The sequence below is a fragment of the Lepisma saccharinum genome, chromosome 11, assembly GCF_977018435.1.
Source record: "Lepisma saccharinum chromosome 11, izLepSacc3.1, whole genome shotgun sequence".
Taxonomy (NCBI): Eukaryota; Metazoa; Arthropoda; class Insecta; order Zygentoma; family Lepismatidae; genus Lepisma; species Lepisma saccharinum.
In genome coordinates, this window is record NC_139239.1 from 51826404 (window position 1) to 51852652 (window position 26249).

General features: G+C 40.6%; 1 protein-coding gene across 1 annotated transcript in view; it reads right to left on the reverse strand.

The window, feature by feature from the left end:
- The window catches only part of LOC145995242 (phospholipase B1, membrane-associated-like), a 77257-nt gene that overhangs the window by 2182 nt on the left and 48826 nt on the right, over positions 1-26249 (reverse strand). The window contains exons 6-7 of the mRNA XM_083131810.1: positions 23617-23762; positions 6749-6896 (exon numbers count right to left, since the gene is read on the reverse strand). Coding sequence (XP_082987936.1) covers positions 6749-6896; positions 23617-23762 — 294 coding nt within the window. The remainder of the gene's footprint in view (positions 1-6748; positions 6897-23616; positions 23763-26249) is intronic.

A 26249-nucleotide genomic window follows, 5' to 3' on the forward strand; every position in this document is an offset into this window, starting at 1 on the left:
ATATCTGTCCATTGTTGTCATTTCTGTTAATCAACCCATTGTTGTTCGATGTGTTTTGTCTTTTATAAGAAATAGCCTCTCTCAAGTTTAAAGAGGGTTTTTAAAAAAGTCAAGAATATGGTGAATTTTGTCAATTTCGACGTTATTGTGTACTTTGAAACCTTTACGATCTGGCTTTGCACAAACGATACTTACATTGAGGTTCTCATAAAACAACTTTGCATATGTTTCGTCGTGCCCACACATATGGTTTTTCAATCGCCCGTTCCTGAGATGGCGTCACGGAAGATTCCATTGTAAAGAGTAGAGTATCTATAACGGCTCTAACATAAGCTAGCTTCGAGGCCGAAGGGAAATCAACTTTGACGAAAATAAGGAAGGCGAATCGAGTGGAGAGACTGATGGTGGAGCGTCAACGCAATTCTCATTTGCACCCAGGCAGAGAGATGCGAAGGAAGGTTCTTCTCCTCTTTTTGAAGGATTGACGCTTCGGACGTCAAAGGACACTGCCCTCTTATATTCGCGACAGATATTCTTCTAATTAATTATTAAATTGTCTGCGCCGCATGAGTGAAATTTCCATGCCTAAGTCACCATAGATTAAAATAAATAATTAAGGAGATTCAGCGAATTGCGGGATAGGTGCTTAGTGATTGCGTTTAGGAAACTTTGAAGAGTCTCCGTGTGCATTGTATCTCCATTTTCCTGCTTGTCATTCAATATACGCCCCTTTTTCTCTTCCACCCTTCCACGTCATCTTCGTCTTCACGACTTATTAAAAAATAAACGTGTCAATGAATATTCCTAATCAGGGTGCGAAATCATCGCAGATTGGTGGGGGATAGGAGCAGACACCCACACACCCACACACACACACACGCGCGACCGTGTGTGTGTATATATATATATATATATATATATATATATGGTAAACATGTGCTAATAATAATAATAATAATAATAATAATGATAATAATACTAAGAGTGACGCAATTACACAAACGAAATCCTATTTGCTGTTGTTATTAATGATGTTACTTTATATTTTAAATCTAGCTCATTCTTGCTCTATGCAGATGATATAAAAAAATTAAGAATACTTTAACAAATAATGATATCGTTCAACTGCAGGCTGACCTTGATAGAATGACACATTGGTGTAAGATTAATGAAATGGAAATTAACTTGAAAAAGTGTATAAAGTTTTAAGATGTAACCTACTAAGAAAGTTCATTTTATACTTTCTAACTGTTACATTTATCAAAGAAAAATGCAAGTGTATGATTGCCATAAAAATTTGGGAATATTAATAGACTCCTCTCTTGCATTTGATGAACACATTTCAGAAATTTGCAAAAGAGCAAAGAAGATGTTATATATTTTTCACATGGAAAGATTTTCAAAAATAAAGTTCCTTAATATACCTGTATAAAACAATAATTCGTCCCATTCTTGAATATGCAAATGAATTATGGTTTCTGACAGTCAAGAATTACCTTCAAAAGTTGAATCAGTTCAGAAACTTTTTATCAGATTAGTATGTACGACTTACTTGACTTATTTCCTGTTACTCCGCTACGGAGCATAGGGCCTCAACGAAGCATCGCCAACGGACTCTGTTTCCAGCCATCTTCCTTATCTCGTTCCAGATCTTTCCTGCTTCCCATATTTCTTGCTCTATTGTCCTTCTCCAACTCATTCTTGGCCTTCCTCTCCTACGTTGTCCTTGTGGATTCCAGCTCAATGCTTGTCTCTCTATTGCCGATGGATCTTTCCTCAATGTGTGGCCAATCCACTTCCATTTTCTTCTTTTGATCTGTATTGCCACCGGTTGCTCTTGCGTACGTCTCCATAGATCTTCATTTGAGATAATATCTGGCCAATATATTCCCAGAAGTTTCCTTAGGCATCTGTTTATGAATGTCTGTAGGTCTTTAGTAATTTTCTTCGTTAGTTTCCAAGTTTCACATCCATAAAGGAGAACTGACTTCACATTAGTTCTAAAAATTCGCAGCTTAGTTCTTATTGAAATTTCTCTGGCTTTCTAAACTTTATATAGCTGAATAAATGCCACATTTGCTTTCCTAATTCTTGATCTAACATCATCTTCTGTTCCCCCTGTATTTGTCACCAAACTCCCCAGATATGTAAACTCCTTAACCTCTTCAATATTTTCCTCATTCAAGTGGAAATTTTTCATCTTTTTTACATTTGTTCTTAATGATTTCGTCTTTATACTATTTATCTTTAAACCAACTCTTTTCCCTTCCTTATCCAAATCTCCTAATTTCTTTTCCATATTACGGTATGTGTGAGACAGCAGACAAACATCATCTGCAAAACACAAGTCTTCTAGCTGTTGGGTGAGACTCCAATTTATACCTCTCCTTTTTCCTTCCGTTACCCTCTTCATTACTTTATCAATTACCATCAGAAATATTGTTGGTGACAAAATACATCCTTGCCTTACTCCTGAAATAACTGGTATTGGATCCGTAAGTATTCCCTCATGCACAACTTGACATGTGGAACCATCATAGGAGTTTTTAATAAGATCAATCATGTGTGCTGGAATGCCATATTCTTTTACAATTGTCCACATTTTCATTCTATTTACAGAGTCAAATGCTTTCTGGAAGTCAAGGTACATATTAGAGAAGTATTCCATACTCTGTTCTATAATAATACGCAGTGTATTTATCTGATCTATACAGGAACTGTTGCTTCGAAAGCCTGCTTGTTCTCTCCGGATCTTTTTCTCAACACATACTTTAATTCGGTTTAAAATAATTCTACTTAGAACTTTACTAGGAACTGAAAGTAGTGTTATGCCTCTCCAGTTATTGCAGTTAGTAATATCTCCCTTCTTAGGTATTTTTACTAGTAAACCTCTTTTCCAATCTTCTGGTATTGATTTTGTTTTCCATATTTTTGCAAAAAGTGGTTGTAATATTTCTATTGTCATCTCCATGTCTTCCTTAAGAATTTCTGGTGGAATGTTAACAATTCCAGGTGCTTTACCACTCTTTTGTTCTCTCAATGCTTTTTTTAATTTCTTCTTTTGTTGGTTCTTTAGTAGTTATTTCATCTTCTATTTCATATTCTGGCATTTCTTCCGGTATTTCAAGCAAATCTTCTGTCCCTTCTATGGTTTGGTTTAATACTTCTGAAAAATGTTCTTTCCATCTATTGAGCTGATTTTCCTTATTCGTAAGGAGTACTCCATCTCTATTTCTCACTGGGCGATTCCGTATGGTTTTCTTTTGAGACAAGATCTTTGTAATTTGGTATACTTCCTTCATATTTCCCTCATTTACTGCTTTTTCTGCCTTCCCGACTAACTCACTGGTCCATTTCCTACGGTCAGCTCGCGCACTATATTTCACTTCATGATCTTTTTTCGTATATTCTTCTTGTAATTCTGCTTTCTTTTTCCTAGTTTTACACATATTAATCTTCTGCTTAATGTGTTTCCTTTCTTCTATTTTCCTCCAAGTTTCCTCTAACATCCAGTTCTTTTTCTTAGGGTTTCTATATCCCAAAACATCTTTTGATACCGTTGTAAATGTATTTTTCACCTTTTCCCAGTGTTGTTGTTTCACCTCATCACCATTCAGCTCCCCTAGTTCTTGATATTTGTTTTGAAGTTGCAACTTGAAGTCCTGTTTTACACTATTATTCTGTAGTTTTCCAATGTCAAACTTTGTGCTTTGTTTATTAAATTTCTCCTTTGCGGCCATAATTTTTCCATTTCCTACTTATAGCTATATGATCAATCTGATTTTGAGTTCTATGATCTGGGGATACCCAAGAGATCTTATGTATATTTTTATGTGCAAATAGTGTACCTCCAATAGTCATTTCATTTGAGGCACACCAATCTACAAACATTTCCCCATTTTCAATTCTATCACCTAGACCATGCTTGCCAATCACTTGCTCCAGTCCTACATTTTCTGAGCCAATTTTAGCATTTAAATCGCCCATTACAATAATAACATCTTTCTTCTTAACCTTATTTATAGTGTCTTGTAATTCTCTGTAGAACTCTTGTTTTTCTTCTATTTCTGCTTGGTTTGTGGGTGCATAGCATTGTATGATGCTCACATTTCTAACCTTTGCCTGTAATCTGACCATAATTATTCGTTCAGATACAGGCTTCCAGTCCAATATACTTCGAGCAGTCTTCTTGTTTATGAGTATGCCTACTCCATTACGATGTTCATCATCTTCATTTGGTCTACCTGAATAGAGGAATGTCATACCACCAGATGTTTTCATCTCTCCAAATTCATTCCAACGCACTTCGCTCATTCCCAGGATGTCCAACTTATATTTCTCCATTTCTGCTTCTACTTGTTGCAATTTTCCTGCCTCATATAATGTTCTAACATTCCAAAACCCCACTAGAGTTTTCTCTTTAAGTCCAAAGGTCGTCAACAGTTTGTCCGTCCGGCTATTTCCTCGTTTGGTTTCTTTAATAATCTATTTTAAGGGTAGTGGGTTATTGGCCCTCTGACCCCAAGTGCCATGATGGGGCTGCCATCTTTAGGCCTTGGCACTTGCCACTCCACAATGTGGGACACAGATGCAGATGTTCGCATTTGTTTGTTTGGGACTGGGTAGGAATATTAGGATAGGATATATTAGGTAAGATGGGCCCGCACGGTCAGTGCTACTTTAAGGCGGCGTTCCCTGGAGGGGCGCACGTATCATGCATTTCTTAGTGAGGTTCTGCCTGAACTGTTAGAGACCGTACCTTTGGCACTGCGGCAAGAAATGTGGTACCAACACGATGGGGCACCAGCTCATTTCGATTGTAATGTACGACATTTCCTGAATGACGTGTTTCGCAATAGGTTCATTGGTACGGATGAGCTGTGCCTTGGCCACCGAGGTCGCCAGATTTAAACCCTCTCGATATTTTCTTCTGGGCTGGGGAGAAATCAAAACCCTCGTATACGACACACCTGTCACATCAGCTGAGGACCTCGTTGCTCGCATCAACGTCGCCGCCGCGACGGTAGCAGATACACCTGGCTTGTTTGCTCGTACTCGACCATCCTTGATTCGTCGCTGTCATCTCTGCGTAGAAGTGAACGGCAGACATTTTGAAAACCGTCTGTGCCGTGGCGTCGCGTGCGGTTCGCATACGAGTGTTCACAATAATGTTTTTGTACTGAATACTCCTATCCCTTGTAAATTCATCTTCAATTGAAAAAGTGAGAATAACAGTTCAATTTATTTTCAACAATTTCCCCCAAAAATCTCGCTATATTTGAAGTAATACAAGAAGGGCGTAGGGGAAATTGTCCCTCTCCCCATTAAAATCCGCCAGGTTTAGCGAATTGTCGCGAACGTTTGCAACTATGTAACACAGAACTATTCGAATCCCCCTAGACATACCTAGCATATGCTGCACTCGGGTGCCCGAATGTAAGAAGTATTGTCGCCTGCATCAGTGTTCGCACAGCGAAGTGAACATCTTCGGGGTATAGTGGCCAACAGTCCCTTAGCTGTCAGCTCTATGCAACACGCACAGCAATTGTGTTCAACGCCCTTCGCGGAACACCGTAGGAGTCAGTGTTACCAACTATCTGAAAATGTTATCAGACGTGAAAGAAGTCTTGTCAGAGTAAATTGTGTGTATATACTCGTACATCAAACATAGTATTTTTTCGAATAAATATATATGTGTGTGTGTGTGTGTGTGTGTGTGTGTGTGTGTGTGTGTGTATTTAATATGTACGTAATTTAAGACATATAAATGAATGTTCACGTGCTCATGCGAACATTATCAGACGACGCGCCTGCGTCTGTGGATATCGCCCTCGGCAAATCCCAGTGAGAACACTCTTGGTATTGCTCCCCACCCCCTTTGTGTGGTGAAAGTGACATCTTCAGTTGGTGTACAGTGACACGCACTGTCTGTGCGTAAGAAATTGTAGCATTTGTTGTTTGTTGTGTATGTGTGTGTGTGATATTACGTAGTTGTCGCGTGTAAAAATACACGTTGTCGCAATCATCTGATATTGTGTTTTTCTTTCCCTCCTCCTGGTGGAGTAATGTGTCTCTCGTATGCCACATGACATGATTCGTTCATTCCTCGCGTGTAACTGGGGTATGCAACCGTGCTCAACTTTTCGGATTTTGTGTTCCGTGATCATGTTTTGATGTTTGAGGTCGGGATGTGTTTCTTTAACGCATTTCTCATTGTCACGGTCCTTCTTGCTGCGTTACATAGCCTTTCCATGCATTGTTCTTGCTGGAAATCCCCAATTCCTTTGAGGACTCCATTGCGCATGCGTGCAGTGAACTGTTCATAGTGACTTCCGGACTGAGCACATACGATTCCTTGATGATTCCCTTGGAACCGCCTCTCTATCTGTGATAGCATTCTTCCCAGTTAGGTGTGACGTTCACTTTCTCACCTTTTGCGAGGCTCCTATCTCCGAAACGAAGCCTCAGTCGTAAAAATGGAACTCACACTTTTTGCTTGTTTTCTTGTAAGGAATCACCTCCCAAGCGTTGTAAGCGACCTTTAGAAACACCCTGTATATACTGTAGATCAGCAATAGGTCTGTGCTGCAATGCAGCAAAATTACAATCCTACATACAGTAATCTACTAGATACAAATTAAGGTTTCATTTGACTCTCCCTTGTATAATGTCCCATTATTCCTCAATTTTTGATTATGGACACTATTACTCGTTGATTTCCAAAATAAACTGATTATTATTATCTTACCCGCTGCGTTGCCCTTCTGGCTCATGTGTAAACAGTCTGGAGCGTACAAAGACTCATTAAACATTACATCATGAATAAGGTGTTTTATTGCATGATGAAATGGCTGCGAAACAACAGTGAAATTGTCATTGTTGCTGTATCTCTCTGCCTGAAAGAGGAAAAACATTGTTGGAAATTCTATTTGCTAAAACCCTAAGAAATATAAGAGTAAAGAAAGCGATGTAAGCATACACAGAAGAAAAGATAAATTTAGCATTCCTTATTGTACAATGCTTGTTTGAAAATTATGCAAAAATAAGTTTTGTTTGTTAAATTCGTATCAGTGTATGCCCATCGAGATTTATATTTCCCCCTTCCCTTTTGGTTCAACTTTTCTTAAAGGAAGACTTGAAATACACACAAGAAATGATTTGATTTGGTTTGACTTTATTTTTACTTCGCTCTTCTGCCACTTTTGCTTATTCGGGACGATGAGGCTGAATGATGACAAGATGAAACTGATTATAGGACAAACACACATGCACACTCGGCAGAAGTCTCACTGATAATCCAGTGTGTATTGCATGGATGAGAGATTTACAATTAAGTGTCTTCAGAAAATAACAACGAAAGCATGGCAAATATATAGATTGGGTGATAAACACATGGCATGAATAGGATGGATTGGATTTAGAGTGCTCAAAAAAAATGTTGTATAATTTAGTAGGCTACTTACAGAATAGAATGTCAAATAAGTCTTGAAGGAAATGAGATATGCAAGGAAATAAGACTTGGTAAGACTGCAGAATATGGGCTGCTTAGGAGGAACGCGGTTCATAATTTTTTGGTAACGTTTTGTAGTTAGTAATCGGGAAAAGTAAGTTTTAAAGTGCGAAAAAAAATCATTAAAAAACCAGAAAAACGTGTCCAGGTTGGGCGGTATTGAAATCGTAGCAACGAAGGAAAAGGCACATTCCTGCACAAATCTAGTGAAAGCAAAAAATGTCTATGTTGTTAGGTAGCTAGGTTTAGTTCTCTTAGCCTATATAATAATTAGTCATTGTATTTATGCTAATGAAACCTAACCTAACCCTGTAGGCATTCATCGAAGAAATAATGAAAGAAACTGTGCGTAAACAATATGGACACGAACGAATGGAGAAATGCATTGCTTTTAGTAGCAGGAAAAACATTTTTCAATGCATTTATGCTATTGGAACCCAACCTAACAGGCCTAACCTAACCTTGTAAGCATTCCTCGTCTGAAATAATGAAATAAACTTTGCGTATGTGGGTGGAATCCGGAGCGACAAAATCAACTCGAATGCCGCGAAACGAAGGGTCTCACTTATCGCACAACACTTGAGCGCGTAAACAATATGGACGCGAACAAATGGAGAAATGCATTGCTTTTAGTAGCAGGAAAAACATTTTTTTGCGCAATAATATAATGGTAATCGGAAAAGTAACACTAGAAAATGGAAGTAGAAGGTACGTACTTTCAGGGGATATAAATTTTGTTCGTCTATTTAGAGGAAAAAATCAGCCCATGTTCTCCAGTGAGACCTAAACCTTTATTTGAAAGCAAAGATGAAGTGTTTTGCAAGGAACAAAAGGATAAAGTATATATTAATATAAATAGGAGGTAAAATACACTAGGTGGGTGTATTGAGCGCCATCTTTGAATGTGTGTCATTCGAGATACTCACGCCAGCGAGAGTGTACAATTGGTTGGTAATGATGGCAATTTTTGTAATTATAATAATTAATAAACAACTGAACATATGTAATCATGAAAGGAAGCAGCGATTCAACATAATGGTTTCTTGAATTTTAATTTTTAAAAAAAGTGTTGGCCTGTGAGGGCCCCCTCTTACTCAGGTAAGTATGTTTCCCGTACGGCACGTAAGCTAAGGTTAAATTATTATACACACGTCTTTTGAGTTTTTGTTTCAAGCCCACTTTATCCACAGAGAAGCTAATCGAGACGGAACCTACAGTTTAAATTGGGATCCAAACTACACACATAAAAAAAAAGTTTGGAAACACCCACAGTACCGGGTATTAGAGAAAGAAAACGAGGTATAGCATCATGAAAAATGAATAGTGTATTTGTGGAAATCTTTGACCACAGTACAGTGAAGCGACATGACAATCCAAGTCAAGTGACGGGCGAAAAAACAAAGTATGCTATTATGGCGAAAATGGAACAAAAAGAGACAGCACATGACCTGATCTCTGCAAAGCACATGGCCCATCTCAGTAGCAAGTAACGCCTCCTCGTACACGTCTCAGGTCATTCACACGTCGTGGCATACCATTGATGAGGTTCTCAATGAACTCTTGGTCTATCTTATCCCACTCGTCTTATGCCGCTCATCGGAGGTCGTTTAGTGTCGAGGGAGGTGGTACACGCTTCCGGACAGCCCTTTTCAGCTTGTCCCATATATGTTCAAAGGGGTTCATGTCTGGGGAAAATGGAGGCCAGTCCATTCGAGTGATACCTGCATTGTCGATGAACGCTCCTACAATCTGCGCCCTGTGACAACGAGCATCGTCATCCTGCAACACGAAAGCATCTCCGACAGCAGAACGAAAAGGCGCGACAAAACGTTCCAAAATACAGTCCCGATATGTGACAGCATTCATTGTCCCTTGGACACCAACCAGTGGCGTGCGACGTCCCATCATGATACCACCCCAAAACATGACTGAGCCACCTCCCTGTTGATGCTGTTCCAACACATACCGAGCTGGAGCAATGCTACCTGACTCTCGCCACATACGTATTCGACCATTATCAGGTCGCACACACAGGCGGCATTCATGAGTAAAGAGAACAGTGGACCATCGCTGAATGTTCCAGTCGTGGTGTTGTGAGCCCACCGATATCGCACACTACGGCGTGTCATGGTTAACGGGGACGTTCTCCAGGGACGTCGTGCATGCAACCGTGCATTATGGAGCCGATTTCGAATGGTTTGTGGGGTCAAGTGTACACCTGTAGCTCCGAACATGTCATTTCTGATATCTGCAGCAGTGCGCTTTTCTTTGATGTTCATTAATTTTATGAAGGCATTAATTTAAACTAGAATTGGGTGGTAGAGCAGTCAGCGGCTGAACCTTGCCCAATGATTAAAGAGATAAATAAAAATAATAATAATTAATATTATTGTTATATACACTATTGTTGGCATTGAAAATTGGGCTTAAGCAGAAATAGCTATGAGCTTGAAAAGCAAAGAATTTGGCAGTGCTTTATTCTGTACAGAGGAACCTGTCCCCATATTTTCTACTTTCTATTTGATCTATGATTGGAATGAACAGTTTCTATACCGTCATAGTATTGAGTTGGTGTATTAAGTCCACTTTATGCACAGTAAGGCTAATCGGGACTGGACCTACAGTTTAAAGTGGGATCCGAACCACTTGTGCCTCCACCGGGTATCGAACCCGGGACCCCTTCATTACAGGGCCACGACGCTACCACTGCGCCATGGGGAGGCCCTATACCGTCATAGTAGGAGGATTCAAATGAAAGAGATATGCTTTTTGCTTTTGAATATTACTTCTGGTAAAGGTGAAACTTATTAATTGGAGATGAGCTACGATGTGTTAATTTTGAATATTGTATTGTAATATATAGTTAACATTAGATTCGAGTGTAATTTTATTGGAAAAAAAAAATTGTTTGAATTATTAGTTCAGGACTGGGCCGGGTCTGAAAGACGCGGGGCGGGGCTGTTCTTTAGACTGTTGTCAAGCAGTTTACTTCAAAATAGAAGAAAGAATAATGTAGAAAAATTGTAAAAGAAAGAGAAATTATCCTCTACTTCATCGTTTTATAGCCGTATCTAGGAAAGTTTATAACAGCCAAATTTGTCTCCGAGCTCTCCCAGACTGGCGAATAGAGACCAGGGTTGTTAAAGGTTCAGGAACTCATAAATTCTAAATGGGTTCCGCTGCAGTACCGGAACATTTTTCCTCGCAAAATTTAAATTCGGTCCAAGTTGCATATTGTTTCATTTCAGTACGGAACTTTGCAACGTCCTCACCCTCTTCTTCACACAATTACCACGCTCTAAGCACTTCAAATTAAGAGGACGGCAAAAGTCTACCCATACTTGCTAACTTCTTATCAGTCGTAGAACGTGGACTCGGAATTATCTCAGGCCTTGCTGGGTGTAAAGAAAGGTTATACCAGGTTTATATACATATATATAATGTTTATTATAATCACAACACAAGGATGTCCGTTAGCACACTTACACAAGTGTCTTTACCTGTAACCCTTACGTGCATTTACCTGTACCACACACCTGTATTTACTTTTGGTCTCGAAGAGATAGAGATTTATTCCTCGCAGTGAGGCGCCAGGGGGAGTATGGGGACCTAATTTTTATAACCAGATAGGTTATACTACTTCTTGCTTTAGTAATATCGTAGTTGTAAAGAGGGAAAAAAACTTGGGTTAGGATCTGGCAACACTCGAGAGTGCCAATGGAACACGGATCAGAAACGGTTTTTAGTGTCGAGGACTTTCATGATAAATAGTTATCTGGAATGTGCGATCTTCTGTGTAAGTTGGCTGTTATTTATATATGTGTTTAGTACCTTAATACATCATTATTCTATAAAACTAACTGTTGTTTCTTTGACTTGACTAGTATTTTGCCTGTCCGCGTGTGAGTTGTACTTTCGCCATTTACCTCCTACTCGCTGTTCCGAGGTAAAACAAATCCGGTAAGGTTTGATTGAATATCGCATGTGTTTGTGCCTGTATCCGGTTACATTTTATTTAGGGTGTTGGTCGCCGCTGACTTCACGGGTTCCCCTGTAAGAGAGTGTAGGTTGCGCGTAATATCCCCAACCACAGCCGGGAATTGGCCGAAACCAATTGGTACCACCGAATAGCGGGCGCTGGGTAAAAGGATCAAAGGATGCCGCGACACCCCCCTGCTTCAGCGGGGAATTGGCGAGCCAACCGGTGTCTCCTATGCAGGGACGGCAGGTTAGGAAGGAAAGGTCCTGGTACTCCCAGTCAAGCCGGGCAGGTAGAACCTGAGCACCTATCAGCCGAAGCGATCGGACCAGGTAGGTAGGTTGCTGCTAGGCTCTTCTTCTTATTTCTTCTTCCTCCTGGGATGGCTTCTAGTTTTCAGGCTGGGAGGCCGATTAACCCTGGATGTTTGCCCGTTGACATCAGGGAGCCAACTGAGCTGTAGACAACATCTTTAACAATTAACTTCATATACATACTAACAAGAACAAGCTTCGGCAACTGTCGGTCGAAGTTTAAAATACTGTGTTCCCAAATTGAACGAAACAATTACAATCACCACATACATAACACAAAAATCAAAAATTTACTTCAATCTCGGGAGTTTAATGCGGAAATGACGAGGCCTCTCCGACCACAGCATGCTAATTAATGGATTTGTGTGTCCTCTTATTTTATTCCAAAATGAGACTTTGGCTTGTCGTAGTGCTACATCAAGGAGCTCCAAATTCAGATCTTCGTGCATCTAGATTATGCTAGTAAGAGGAGGATGCCTTCCAATTGCTCTAGCAGCTCGATTTTGGACTCTTTGCAGTTTAATTAAATGAGACTTCGCTGCATGCTGCCAGGCGGGACTGGCGTATAGTAATATCGGCCGCACCATCATTTTATATAATGCAGGCGTGTCTCGAGTGTGAGTGCCATGGACCGGAACATTCGGTATATATATATCCTATCCTCTGTTTGGCTTTCTTAGTCTGGGCATTGATGTGTGGTCCGAAGGTAAGGCGTTTATCAGTCAACACCCCCAAGTATCTAACTTGTTCAGCGCTGGGTACAGCTTGCTGAAATAGTTGCAAGCTGGCCCCTTTTTTAGCATTGGATAGACTAAAAACGACTGAAGTACTCTTTTCTGGATTTATCTTAATTTTCCACCATTGATACCAACGTTAAAAGATCGGCAGGAAGGTTTGCATCTGTTTCTGACACTGAAGCACACGTTTGCCGGTAGTGAATAGTGCAGTGTCGTCTGCGTATGTGACAATTACCCCTTTATCTGGGGTGGGTACATCTGCAGTATACAAAGAGTAAAGTATCGGAGAAATCACCGATCCTTGAGGTACCCTAGCACGCACCAGTCTTGGCGTCGATTTCTGCCCATTTATGGACGTAATGAAACTTCGGTTAGACAGAAAGCTGGCTATGACCTTTCTATAGCTGAGTGGAAACCTCATTCGTCGCAGTTTATACAGGAGTCCAGCATGCCAAGCTCAAGCCTTTTGTACAAATAGAAATAATCCTAATGCTTGGCGCTTCCAATCAAGGCGAATCGCTACATAGTCAACGACGCGAACAAGTTGTTCGTTCGTCCCATGGGAACGGCGAAAAACAAATTGATGATCTGGAAGCAGATGGTTAGCTTATATGATCTCATGAAGTCATCGTTGCATAACTCGTTTAAAAAGCTTGCTAAGATGAGAAAGCAAACTGATGGGACGGTAATTGTTGGCATTTTGTGGAACCTTGCCAGGCTTTGGTAGTACGATGAGTTTCGCCAATTTCCACTGAAGTGGGAAGTAACCAATCTTCAAGATGTTTGTAAATAACTTCGACAAAAAGACGTAACCCTTACGAGACAGATGCTTCAGTGTAGCTGGAGGTATCCCGTCTAAGCCGGCAGCAGAGTTGTTTTTTCTGTTTCCGTGTTGCATTTGCCACATCACGAGGCGAGGCAGGTGGAACATCCAACGACGAAGGCTGGCGTTGAAGACGTTGGAAAGCAACATCGACGATCTGTTCTGTAACAGCGTCATGGAGATCATTGTTTGGTTGAAACTGATCGTAAAAATGATCGGCTAGAAGCTCAGCCTGCCTCTGGGGATCAATAATTGGGCCTGCAGGGCTATTCGTTCACGGTGTAAGTATTGATGAAGGTGACGCTGAAGGAGCATCCAGTCTCCCCGGTGGATGGGCGATCTGGAGCGATGCCATCGTCGGCGAGCCCAACGCACAAGTCGTGTTAGAATGTACAAAACTGGAGTAACATGAGTAGAGTGGATCTCTGGTGAATGTCGTGGATTGGCGCCAGGAATCTGCGATGACGTTGGTGAAGATAGTAACACACCTGTCAATGTCTGCAGATGATGACAACGGAGTAGTTAGGTCAACGGAATTGTGGGCACCAGCGGTAAAAAGAGTCCAGTCAGTAATAGCTTCTCGTAAGGTGCAGAACTGATGTTGATATAAACCGTATCCGATGGAAGCAGAGACAGGGAGATGATCGGAATCGTGGTCCCAAGTTACAAATCGCATAGTGCTGAGGCCGACATCTTTGGTCAGGATGACATCTAGAACATCGGGACGACTTGCATTGCGTGGATAATGATTGGGTTCGTGAGGAGCAGATATGGAAAAAGCCAGCTGATCCATTATACCAGCCAAAGCGTTTCCGGCTGTGTTGGAGGTGATAGAATGCCAGTCACCGTGTTTGGCGTTCAAATCGCCCCCCAGTACAATTCTATCGCCAAGTGTTTCTAGTACAAGGAAATTGTTGGTGGCCAGAACTTCTTTTAGAAGCTAATATGCTGAAATGACAACTAGGTCTTCATTTGGTGCATGGAACTTCACCGCCAAGGCTTCCAACGAAGCTAAAGGTGAAACTGGTATCTTGACAACAGAGAGACCACGTTTAACAAGTATTAACAGACCCCACTTACGAACACCAATTCGATCTTCTCGGAATATTTTGTAGTTGGGAACTGTCCATGTGATATGCGGTTTAAGATGAGACTCATTGATAAGAGCGACATCTATATTCCGTGAGCATAAATAATGTTGAAGCAATAAGGTTTGTTTTTCGATGCCATTTGCATTAAAGACAAGCAGATTTATTTGACGTAGAAGTCCGTTGCGATTAAAAGCACCCGTCACTTTGCATTTCAATGAGTGCTTGCAGAACAATCGTGACATAGTTCATGCTGGTTGTAGCACGTGACATTCGCTGGAGTCCTCTATTAATGTACTTCAATATCTTCTCGAAGTGCATTTTATTAACCACATCCAGTAGAGATTTGAGTATGGAATCCGCATCTTCTTCGTTTTCTTCATTGGCCTTAGGACGTTGTCGTCGTCTGTTGTCTGCAACACTACTCACGGTATTTGCATAGCTGGTGGCATCCTGAGAGGAGGTTACGGCTGGAGTGGTCAGGGACTCTGTGTTCGCATTCGACGCGCGTGTAAACTGTGTCGGTTGTAATGTTTGCCGTTTCGCCATGGCGGTGAAGTATCGGCAACCACGGTAATTAGCCGGGTGATTTTCCTTACAATTACAGTAGACTGCGGGTGTTTCTCTGTCCTTCTTTGGACAATCTGCGGTAAGGTAGTCATTTCCACATTTCGCACAACGTGGTCGAGATTCACAGGTACTTTGGGTGTGGCCCAGATACTGACATCAGTGGCGTTGTAGGATGCTGCGTGGTTGATATGCCAGAATCTTGATCCGATAATAGGAAAGGAACTCTTCTGTATAGATGTCAGCAGACTTTTCGTTCCTGAGAAGTGTGGCCAGATACAGAGGTATTTGCTTCCGGACGTGTGGTTTTCGGTCTCTCTGCGTCATGCGTTGTACATTTTGCACATCGTAACCTTTATTTGCCAACTCCGCAAACAAAGTATCATAGGGCACGTCGATACGTAATTGCCTGATTACGACCTTCAGAGGATGATCTTGTCGAACCGGTGCGCTTGCAAATTCAATCTTCTTGGTAGTGAGGTTGCGTTCGAGAGATTCGAATTCAGCAATTGTTTGACAGTGAATTCGGATACTGCAGCTGAATATCGAATTCGCGGTTCGGATTTCAGAATATTGTGCAGCGTAGCCACAAATGTGTGCGGGGACGATACATTGTAAATAAATATCGGAGGTATCTTGCGATTGGACGAAGATTTTTCACCCGCGAATTCAATTCCATCTTGATGTCCGTTGGTGGCAGATGTTCCTGCCATAGAATCAGAGTCCTTGGTATAAGTCTGAAGAAGCTGATATGCGTTGGACACTGCCACTGAGGCAGCAAGCGGCACAGATTGACTAGGCTTCGCAGCTTTCCTTGGATTCAGTAACTGAAAACCATCGGAGACCATCTTGGTCTGCACTGGAAATCGACTGTTGACGTTCTCTCTTGCGAGATTCTTCAAAATCTAGCCTACTCACAGGTCTGGAGTTCAGGCCACCACGAAAACCACCTCTTGGGTAGGGATGATGCCGAGGGATGGCGCCGATATTTCTGGATTTCAGATCTTGGAAATGTGGAGTCATCTGGGCTGCTGGCGTGCCTTCCTGGTGGGCAGTCTCTGTAGATAGGTTCTGTTCCATCTCGACCTCGTCTGACAGTCGCGTCCTCCTTCGGTACCCATGGCTGAAGAGATGAACAACACACCGGAAGGTATGCGGTCGTCTAATGAAATCTTCTGCTTGTTTGACATCTAGGCATAGGTTCCAGACCTACGCGACGTCTTCCGTAACCCCCTGGCGTGGCTTGGTATCCACCACACTGGGGACTTCACTGGATCGTCGATGATCCTGTGTCCCCTGGAGCTCCGGGATTTTTTGGATTTGACGTCAGAATTTGTGTATCCCAGTATATTGTTTATTTAACATTAACTGGAATTGACAATAATTTACAAAATACTGTTAAAATAATTACTTTTCTTTACATCAATATTTTACAAAAACTAACGCAACTGTCGCGTTAGTACAATATATAATGTTCCCAGAAAATCCCCAAAATCTACTCACTACTACATATATATGAACAATCACAATCATTACATTAACTTGATTGTCATTTCATTTATCTGGTTTATATAAACAGTCATGGACGGGGAAGTGAAACCCTCTCTACTCGGGGTTTTATTTGACCTATAGCTTGCACTAATGGGGTTGGATGCATCGTAATCCGTCTGCACAGGTTATCCCGGACAATATGTAGTAAATCTTCAATCCTGGGCTGGTCCATGAGTTGTAGTATATGTGTCGCTAACGGGTAATGACCAATGTATCTGAGTGCTCTGTTTTGTACATATTGCAATTTCTTGAAATGTGTTTTAGCAGCCTGTAACCATGTAGGGCCGGCATATAATAATATAGGTCTAATCATCATTTGATACAGATGGAGTCTTGTTTCAATTGACAACGCTGGTGATCTTAGTAGAGGCATAAGGTATCCTGTTCCTTGTTTTGCCCTTCTTGCCACCTCATCTAGATATGGGCCAAAAGTCAGTCTTGTATCAAGGCTTATTCCTAGGTAGTTTATCTTATTGACCATAGGGACTGGCGTCTGGAATATTTGGAGTTTGATTTTCTCCCTAGCTCCACTCCATGCAAAAACTATGGTGTTCTTTTTGTTGGATTTTTTTTCCATTTCTGAGTCCAATTTATTAATTTTGGCACATACTTCTTAATTCGTTTTTCTCAAGTGGACAGTAATTTTGCATGTACTAACAATGCAGTATCATCTGCATATATTGCTAGTAATCCTTCTTTCGGATATGGAATATCTCCGCAAACAAAGTATCATAGGGCACGTCGATACGTAATTGCCTGATTACGACCTTCAGAGGACGTAGGGGAAAGGACAGAGCCTTGAGGCACCCCTGCTTCAATAGATCTGGATGTAGATTTCTGCCCTTGCACAGTTACTATAAACTTTCTGTTTTGCAGATAATTCATCATAACTTTTAAGTAGCACTGAGGTAGCGGAAGTTGTTGTAATTTGAGCATTAGTCCACCGTGCCATACTCTATCAAATGTTTGCTGCGCGTCCAGAAATAAACCAGCGACACTATGCTTTCTGTTGTTATGAACGGCAACATAGTCAACGACTCTGACAAGTTGTTCGGTAGTACCGTGATGTAGTACCGTGATTTTTCCGAAAGCCAAATTGGTGGTTTGGTATTAGCTGATGTTCGTCTATAATAACTGTGAGACGCTGGCACAACACCCTTTCGAAAAGCTTACTAACATGAGATAATAGACTTATAGGCCTATAGTTTGTCTTCTCGTGCGCATTCTTTCCCATTTTTGGAATAGCTATTATCTTTGCCATTTTACATTGTGTTGGAAAATAGCCCAGTCGTATAATGTTAGTAAAAAGTTTGGCAAGATACACAAACCCCTTTCTTGTGAGATTCTGAAGTGCCGCAGGTGGAATACCATCTAGGCCAGGTGCTGCTTTCGGTTTTAGCTTTTTTGTCAGCCTTTGGACTTCACGAGGTGTTACGTGTGGAGCATCAAGAGTCGATGGAAGTTGTAGAAGTTGGTCGTATGTATTTTGCACCTCTTGCTCTGTTTCTTGATCATTAAGTTCTGCATTAAGTTTGAAATGCGTTTGGAATTGGTGTGCAAGAGTTTCCGCTATTTCCTGAGGATTCACTATAGGTCCTTCGGGAGAATTTAACGAATTCAACGTTGGCTTATCTCTTGCATCGAGAGTGCGCGCTAACTTCCAAATTGCCTGTCTTGTGGTTCCAGTTTTCGTTGATGTTCATCCTATTGGGAGGTCCGCTCTCTTACTAGGAAATTATGTAATTCTTTGGCAAGCAACCTCCATTCGTAAAGATGGTGGGGTGATTGAGTTCTATACCAGCGACGTCGGGCCCATCGTGTCAAACAAAGTAAAATTTCCAGTACTGGAGAAGTGTTTGACGTAGGTAAAGTAGACGTGGTAATCGTTGTTCGGTTCTAAGATGTTTTAATAACCTCTGTAAAGCTGTTTACTGCTTCATCGATCTTCTCAGCCGTATTCATTGATTGATAGAGGTTCAGTCTCATATGTGATTGCTGGCGAAAAGCATTCCAATCTGTTTTGGGTTCCTGTAGTGCCTGGAGCCTATGATAGTAGATGCCCTGGGCAATATCTGCGATAACAGGGAGATGATCCGAGGTAAGAACGTCAGTATTTGTATTATGATTGGTATTATAGACATTCCCGAGGTTGCTTGAGAGATCTTTTGTAGTCCTCGGAATACATGTTGCCATATCTTGGTAAAGTTCCATGTATTAGCCAGATCCAGGAGTATTTGCAGACCTTGGCCAGCTTGCCCAGTATTTGTTGTTGGTTGGTGACGTTGTCCCATTCGAGACTGTGGGTCAGCTCTGTAGGCATAAGATGTATAACGTGCTGCTTTAGTGGGCCTGATAGATGTTGAAGCTGGAGCTGGAGCTGAAGCTGCTGGAGCTGTAGTGGTGGTTGTGACAGGTTGACTGCAATTTATCATCTGAGGTTTTCTCTGTTGTTGAACTATTACAGTGAAGATCCGACAGCCTCTAAAGTTTGCGGGATGTTCTCCCCACAGTTCGCACACGTGGGGGGATCATCCCTCTTCTTCTGACATTTGTATGCTTCATGTGGTTTACCACATTTAACACAGCGTGGTATGGTAAAACATTGTTGCTGGGTGTGGCCTAGACGTTGGCATTTATGGCATTGTATGACTGTTGGGGGCTGATATTCTACGACCTCAATCCTATAGATGTTAATACTTTCCAAATCGTAGATCGTTGATGCTGCTGGTGATCTCTTGAGAGTAATCAGGAATAGTGGTATGTTCTTCCTTCCGGGACCTTTTGGGTTACGCTGGCTTATTTGGTGAACAGTCATAACTTCAAATCCATAACCAATGAGCTCCGACATGATGAACTTCGTATCTAGATCTATAGGAAGATGTCGAATGACAACCCGAAGTGGACGATTTTGACGATTCGGAGCGAATCTTTCTCTGTTTGTTTGAAGATATGTTTTCAATTTGTTGAAATCATTTGATGAAGTACATTGGGAACGTATACTATCCATTGTGTAACGCACCCTTGGGTTAATCTTGGTAGTTTCGATAGTTTTCATGACAAAATTATGAGGTGCAGGTTGATGATAGACATAGATCAACGGCTCTCTGGTAGGTTTTGGTGTGGAATCGGAAGGTAATTCGTCTTCTTCCTCTGTTTGAATCTGCATATTTTCAGGTGGTAATTCCGGTTGGTCTGATGTGAACGCATCATATCTATTTGATGTTTCAATTGTTGATGGTGGATCAGCAGTCGCAGTACTGGCCGGAACTTTCTTTCTTTAGGTACGAGTTGAAACCCATCGGGATCAACGGTCTTGGTTTGTGTGGATTGCATATAACGTTCTCTTCTATCCGTTGACTTTATAAAGAAGTTTTCGGAAGATCTGGAATATACTCGTCGTGGTGGGCGCATTTTCCCTACTTGCGATTTGGAGATGGCTCCGGTGTGAGCGGATACTCTTCTCTCTTCATTTACAACAGAATCTGATGTGTAACCGTACTCAGATGCAATGCCCTGAAGTTCCCGGTTGTCAATATTATGCATTTCAGAATCGCTAAGGCGTTCTGCATCTATCATTGGTTGCCTCGATAGTCTATCAGAGGGAGGAAGTGGGAGTACGAATTGTCCCCCCTGAATGGTTAATCGGATGATTAGGTTGTTGGACGTCTTCCTTTATTTCCCTGGACGGGGTTGGGTAGGTTGAGGTTCTTCACTGACATCGCGCGAACGCGTGACTATGACGCGGCGATCTCGACATTCGATGGTCTGGAGCTTCGTTGGGCACCGTGAGGTTTCCACTCCAGGTCCCACAGAGCGGAGCTCCGGGTTACGCTGCGCTGGCTTTATACTTGCGGTAGCGAATGGGCGGTGAAAATTCTAACTAAAAGTTCGCGTTGCCAACTCATTTTTTTACATATTGAAAACTCCGTACTGAGAATTATCAAGGTCTGATATTGAGAAATCACTAGTGGGAAAATCACTAGATGCACTTGTCAAAATAAACTAAAACTGTGTCCATTCAGACAATACAATTAATAATGAGCCACGCAGGACTCTGCAATACTAAACAAATAGTTGAACAGTGTAAATGACAATAATTGTTAATGTTTACAGAAAACAGCGACCACGTTGGGTCTAATAATAAGTGAAGCTAATAAACTTAGAGGTGGATCCGTTAACGTTTACAGAATACATTTAAACTAAATGCGTACGCCTCACAGGGACATCTCGCTTAACTCTTTCATCCGAAATTAAAATGAATATAGCGACCGCGCAAGGTCTAATAATAAGTGAATGGCGACCACGCAGAGTCATTACATATGCCCCTTCCTCGGGCGAAAATTGTGAAGAAATTTAAATCTTACAATTTATGAAAATTTTTCATGAAATATTAATTTAATAGAAAATATGACAGTAATAAGAGTTTCTGTTTCTTCTACACTTTAGTCACTAGGTCATCTTCTTCCCCTACCACTTCTCTTCTTCGCTCCGATGAACACCTGTAGGCGAAGGTTGTCGAAGTTTACTCGGTCGAGGGGTTGCCTGGTCTTGGGGTGAACTAACATTGCTGCGTTGTTCCGAAGATCAGTGGCTAAATAAGGTCCAATATACACTTCAAAGAGCTTAGCTATTGTTTTATTCTTCCTCGAACTAAGCTTATGAGTTCGAACAAGAACCAAGTCGTCTTCGTGCAGCTCGAGCGCATGGCCTTTAGTCTTAAATTTTCGTTTGATATTTCTAGTGCGCTCTTTGGACTTGGCTAGAAATAGCTTTTGGTTCCAGTTGGAGATTTGCGGGTCTACTCCGTTGATAGGCCAGTTGAAATGATCAAGGACTTCGTTAGGCATGCATACACGGATTAATGAAACAAGAATAATACATTGTAATATCTGATACAGAATGTAGAACAAAGTAACTAGCCAGCTGATAATCAATACACTCACAAATAAATACCCTGATGGTCGGATGATGTTCCAAGTCTTCCACAGATATAGTTCATTCTCCAGAACTTCCATCAGGAAAAGTGGCACAGAATACAGCGGGTAAAGAACTGTTTCGGTACACTGCAACATCTCACACTTATCTTCCTTCACTGGCACGAGCTTCTCAGGAATTCTCTTCAGAGTACAGTCCAGCACACTCCTCGACTCCTGTGTTTATGAACCAGTCAATATATCTACTGTGTCCTGGTAATTGTGGTACCCATCGCCAGGAAATCCATCATAACTACTCCATGCTGGTCCCAAAAAAACCATGAGCATCACTTTACCCGCTGTGGGTTGGACACGGGCCTTCTTTGGTGGTGGTGAGTCAGGATGCTTCCATTGTTTTGAATGGGCCTTGGTCTCTGGGTCATAGTGATGGACCCACGTTTAACCCTGGGTGATTAGTCTGTCAAAAAATTCCTCCTGGTTTTCCTGGCACATGGTCAAATTAGCCTGGGAGCACGTGACTCGTTCCAGCATTTGGAAAGGTTCGAGTAGCCGAGATACCCATCGGGCAGACACCTTCCGCACGTGCAAATGGTCATGGATGATTTTTTTCCACAGACCCACACTGATCTTGACATCTTCAGCTAGTTGGCGAACGGTTATGGGGCGATCATCCAAGATGGCGGCTTTCAATTGACCAATGGTGTTTTCGTCAATGGCTGACTGGGGTCGCCCAAAAATGGGAGATGTTTCTACTAAAATCCGACCACACTTCAGCTGATGATGACAGTGCTTCACTACGTCATACGATGGAGCATCCTCTCCATAGGTCATTTCATCTCACCAAAAGTTTCCTTTGGTGTGCGGCCTCTCAAGTAAAGAAACTTGATGACTGCTTGGTATTGCACTGCATCCATCACTACACCTTGTCTCAATTTAGTACTTGTAAGACAAAAATTATGAGGAGTTCAGAATTGTAAATTACCTCATGACCTATGCACATATGTATCATTACACACGTAAAATTTCAGTATTCTAGATTAACTAGAACTGGGTCAGGGGAAATATTTAATGAACATCCCTCTTATCATCGTCGTCTTCTAGTTTTCAAACTGGGAGGCCGATTAACCCTGGATGTTTGCCCGTTGACATCAGGGAGCCAACTGAGCTCCGGACCACGCTGCGCTGGCTTTATACTTGCGGTAGCGAATGGGCGGTGAAAATTCTAACTAAAAGTACGCGTTACCAACACATTTTTTTACATATTGCAAACTCCGTACTGAGAATTATCAAGGTCTGATATTGAGAAATCACTAGTGGGAAAATCACTAGATGCACGTGTCAAAATAAACTAAAACTGTGTGCATTCAGACAATACAATTAATAATGAGCCACGCAGGACTCTGCAATACTAAACAAATAGTTGAACAGTGTAAATGACAATAAGTGATAACGTTTACAGAAAACAGCGACCACGTGGGGTCTAATAATAAGTGAAGCTAATAAACTTAGAGGTGGATCCGTTAACGTTTACAGAAGACATTTAAACTAAAAGCATACGCCTCGCAGGGACATTTCGCTTAACTCTTTCATCCGAAATTAAAATGAATATAGCGACCACGCAAGGTCTAATAATAAGTGAATGGCGACCACGCAGGGTCATTACAACTTGGACCCTATTTAAACTGATCCGGATAAAAGGTTCATGGACCGTATTCGGGGAAAAAAGGTTCCTGGACCGTATAATTTTTACGAAAGAAAGATTCCTGGACCGTTCTTAAATTCATCCTAAAAAAAGTTCCTGGACCGAATTGAAATACTTCACAGATAAATATGACTTTACAGTCCAGAACCCATTTAACGCTTGCTGATTTTTCTCTCCTGGACCGGAATGGAATTTATTAAAATTCCTGGACCTTTAACAACCCTGGTAGAGCCTAAACAGACTGTAACCTGGTAATTAATGTTACACCGTACAATGTTTCAATGTCTTTCAAGAAATTAATGGTTCTACACGTCCCTTGTCCCTTTCTCGCTCCAATATTTCTACTATCTACAATACAACGAAATAAATATGACGAAATAATATGTTAAAATAATGTTGCCGTAAACTTACCAGTTCTTCGTCTAGTTTGAAGATCATGCTTTCTATCCTAAATAATTTATCCATGTTCATACCATAGACACACGAGCATAACAAATTTCTCAAAAATTGACAAATTCGTGGCACTTCTCTTGGACTGTGCAGGATTGTACTTATCTCTGCAATAAAATAAATATAAATACATATAAATGAATTAGAAAGCAAAAACATTCCATAATTTATTATCAGAGTTTTTAGCATACGATATTTTAATGGTTTATTTACTGATTTAGATTATGTGGTGATATGATGAAATTGGTGAATGGACACTGACAAACACCCATGCCCAGGCCGGGATTCGAACCTGGGACCCCTGGCGTCGTAGCGCTATGTGCTAAGCACTCCGCCACGAGTGCCGGCTTAGGAATGCAAATTTAGTTAAGGTTAATAATAATAATAATAATAATAATAATAATAACAATAACAATAATGATAATAATAACAGTAATAATAATAATCTTCTTTGTTCAAGCAGACTACAACTAGGGTCATTCCATGTCAAATCATCCAGAATTTTGTGAAAATGTCACCCACCATCTCCGATTTTGATGAAATTCAGTATACTTATAGAACTTTTCATGCTGATTACAAAAATTACAACTTTTTTTAGATTGGTCAAGGGGTTCAGAAATTACGCGTTTTTAAAAATCTCTGTGTACGCCACATGCGGCTCCACTTTAAATGACACGCATTAGGTTATAAATTATAGTATCTTCTCTCAGGTTTGCCGTAGAAACTTCATGTTTGATTTCTTTCGCTCAGGATAGTGTAAGCTTTCATTCAAATAAGGTTTCCGATCAGTGTATCAATAATCATGTATTTTATGTATAGTTTCATGTATTTTTTTAGAAAAATAAATGACTAACTTCAAGAGCGAATTTCGTGCAATGCCCCCCTTCAATTTCACCCAAATTTTATATACAGGTAGCTCAGAGTGGGTACTAATGCTTGATGGAAAACTTGGGATGGGCGGTTCAGAGACAGGGTGATAAAAAAATCATTTGCATTAAAAGTTAATCTTATTAAAAATACTTATGTATTATCACAAAGTCTGAAGTACAATATGTTTTGAGGTATAATATTCACAATTTCTGTTCACTATGTGTGAAGGTAAGCATAGGCGTAACCTGGTGGGGGCAAAGGGAACCATTTTCCCTTACTAAAATTTATAGATTAATTAAAACCTACAAGTTAAATATATTTTGTGAACCTCCTGGCACTTGAGGAACAAACAAAAAAAGAGTAATTATTGTGATTTTTCAAATGTATTTAGCAAATAATCTTTGACACTATTTTTATGACACTGAAAACTTTGATTCTCTCAACCAAATATAGTTTGCAAGTTACGCCCATGAAGATAGTACCGAGAAATACTTACTCGATTGTATTCTATACATTGCCAAAATTTCATGCACTATAAATTGTGCCGTTCACATTTTCTGTTCCCAACTGTAAAAGAAAATATATCTGTACCTTCTCTGGATGCTACATGAAAGGATTTTCTTGGAATTGCTGGCCTGTCAAGGAAGCTATGCTTTGTTGCATGCTAACTTCATCCACGCTTTACTTCAATTCATATCTAATTGTATGTGAAAACTTCAGTGTTTCAGGTGGACTGTCGAGCTAGGAAACAGTCATCGTTGAAGGAGTGGGTCTTTGGATTTTGCTGAACTTGGAATGGAGGAGAAAGAAATAGGTGGAAGTGGAATCAATGACACCATATTCAAAATACCGTGGTCAGCATTCAAATGATTTCTTAATTAAAATCGTTCAAGCAAAGTTGATTCTGTGTTTCGTCATTTATTTGCAGTAGTAATGTAGGTTTATGAAGACATACGGATTACGTACTAGAAACACAATTTGTAATTTTTACACAAATCAATGATCATTAACTGTAAGTTTATTTCACAGTAACTGTAAAGTAACTCAGTTACTTTCAAAGTACCAGTAACTGTAACAGAGTTACTTTTTAAATGAGTAACTGAAACTCGGTTACTTGTAAAAAGTAACTTACCGAACACTGTAAATAACCTGTAGCTTAAGTTCAAAACAGTGCATGCTTAATCTTCCTGGTCCTATTCTATAGTACTTTGCAATCGCTGACACATTGTACTGGAGGTTGTTGTCATTTCACCTTACGTGATTAATAAGAAATTTATGCCTCTAATAATATTTCTATGGAATTGGTACTTCATTGCTGAACTTGTTACTTGATACTGTTGATGTCTACACAAGTCTTCTAAGTGTTCCAACCACCCCATCACAAGGAGATTTTCTCTGCTATGTGGCAAGAAAAGCTCCATTTGGGAAATCTTCATTCAACACAAATGTGTATTATTAATTCTTACTTCGTATTACGTATCTCCGTGAAGAGTAAAAAAAAATCCATATTGAGATAAAATGCACAAAAAGAAGAATGTTCTCGAAGAAAAGTTGCTAAGCTTGGGAATGCTAATGACTATGATTATATATTTTTTTAAAGAATTGAAGACAGTTGAAACTAATTTAGATAGAGTGGAACTTCGATTTTACGTTGTTCAGGGGACCAAGCTGAAAAAACTTAGAATGCGAGAAAATGTAAAACCAAGGAAAATTTGCTATGTTGG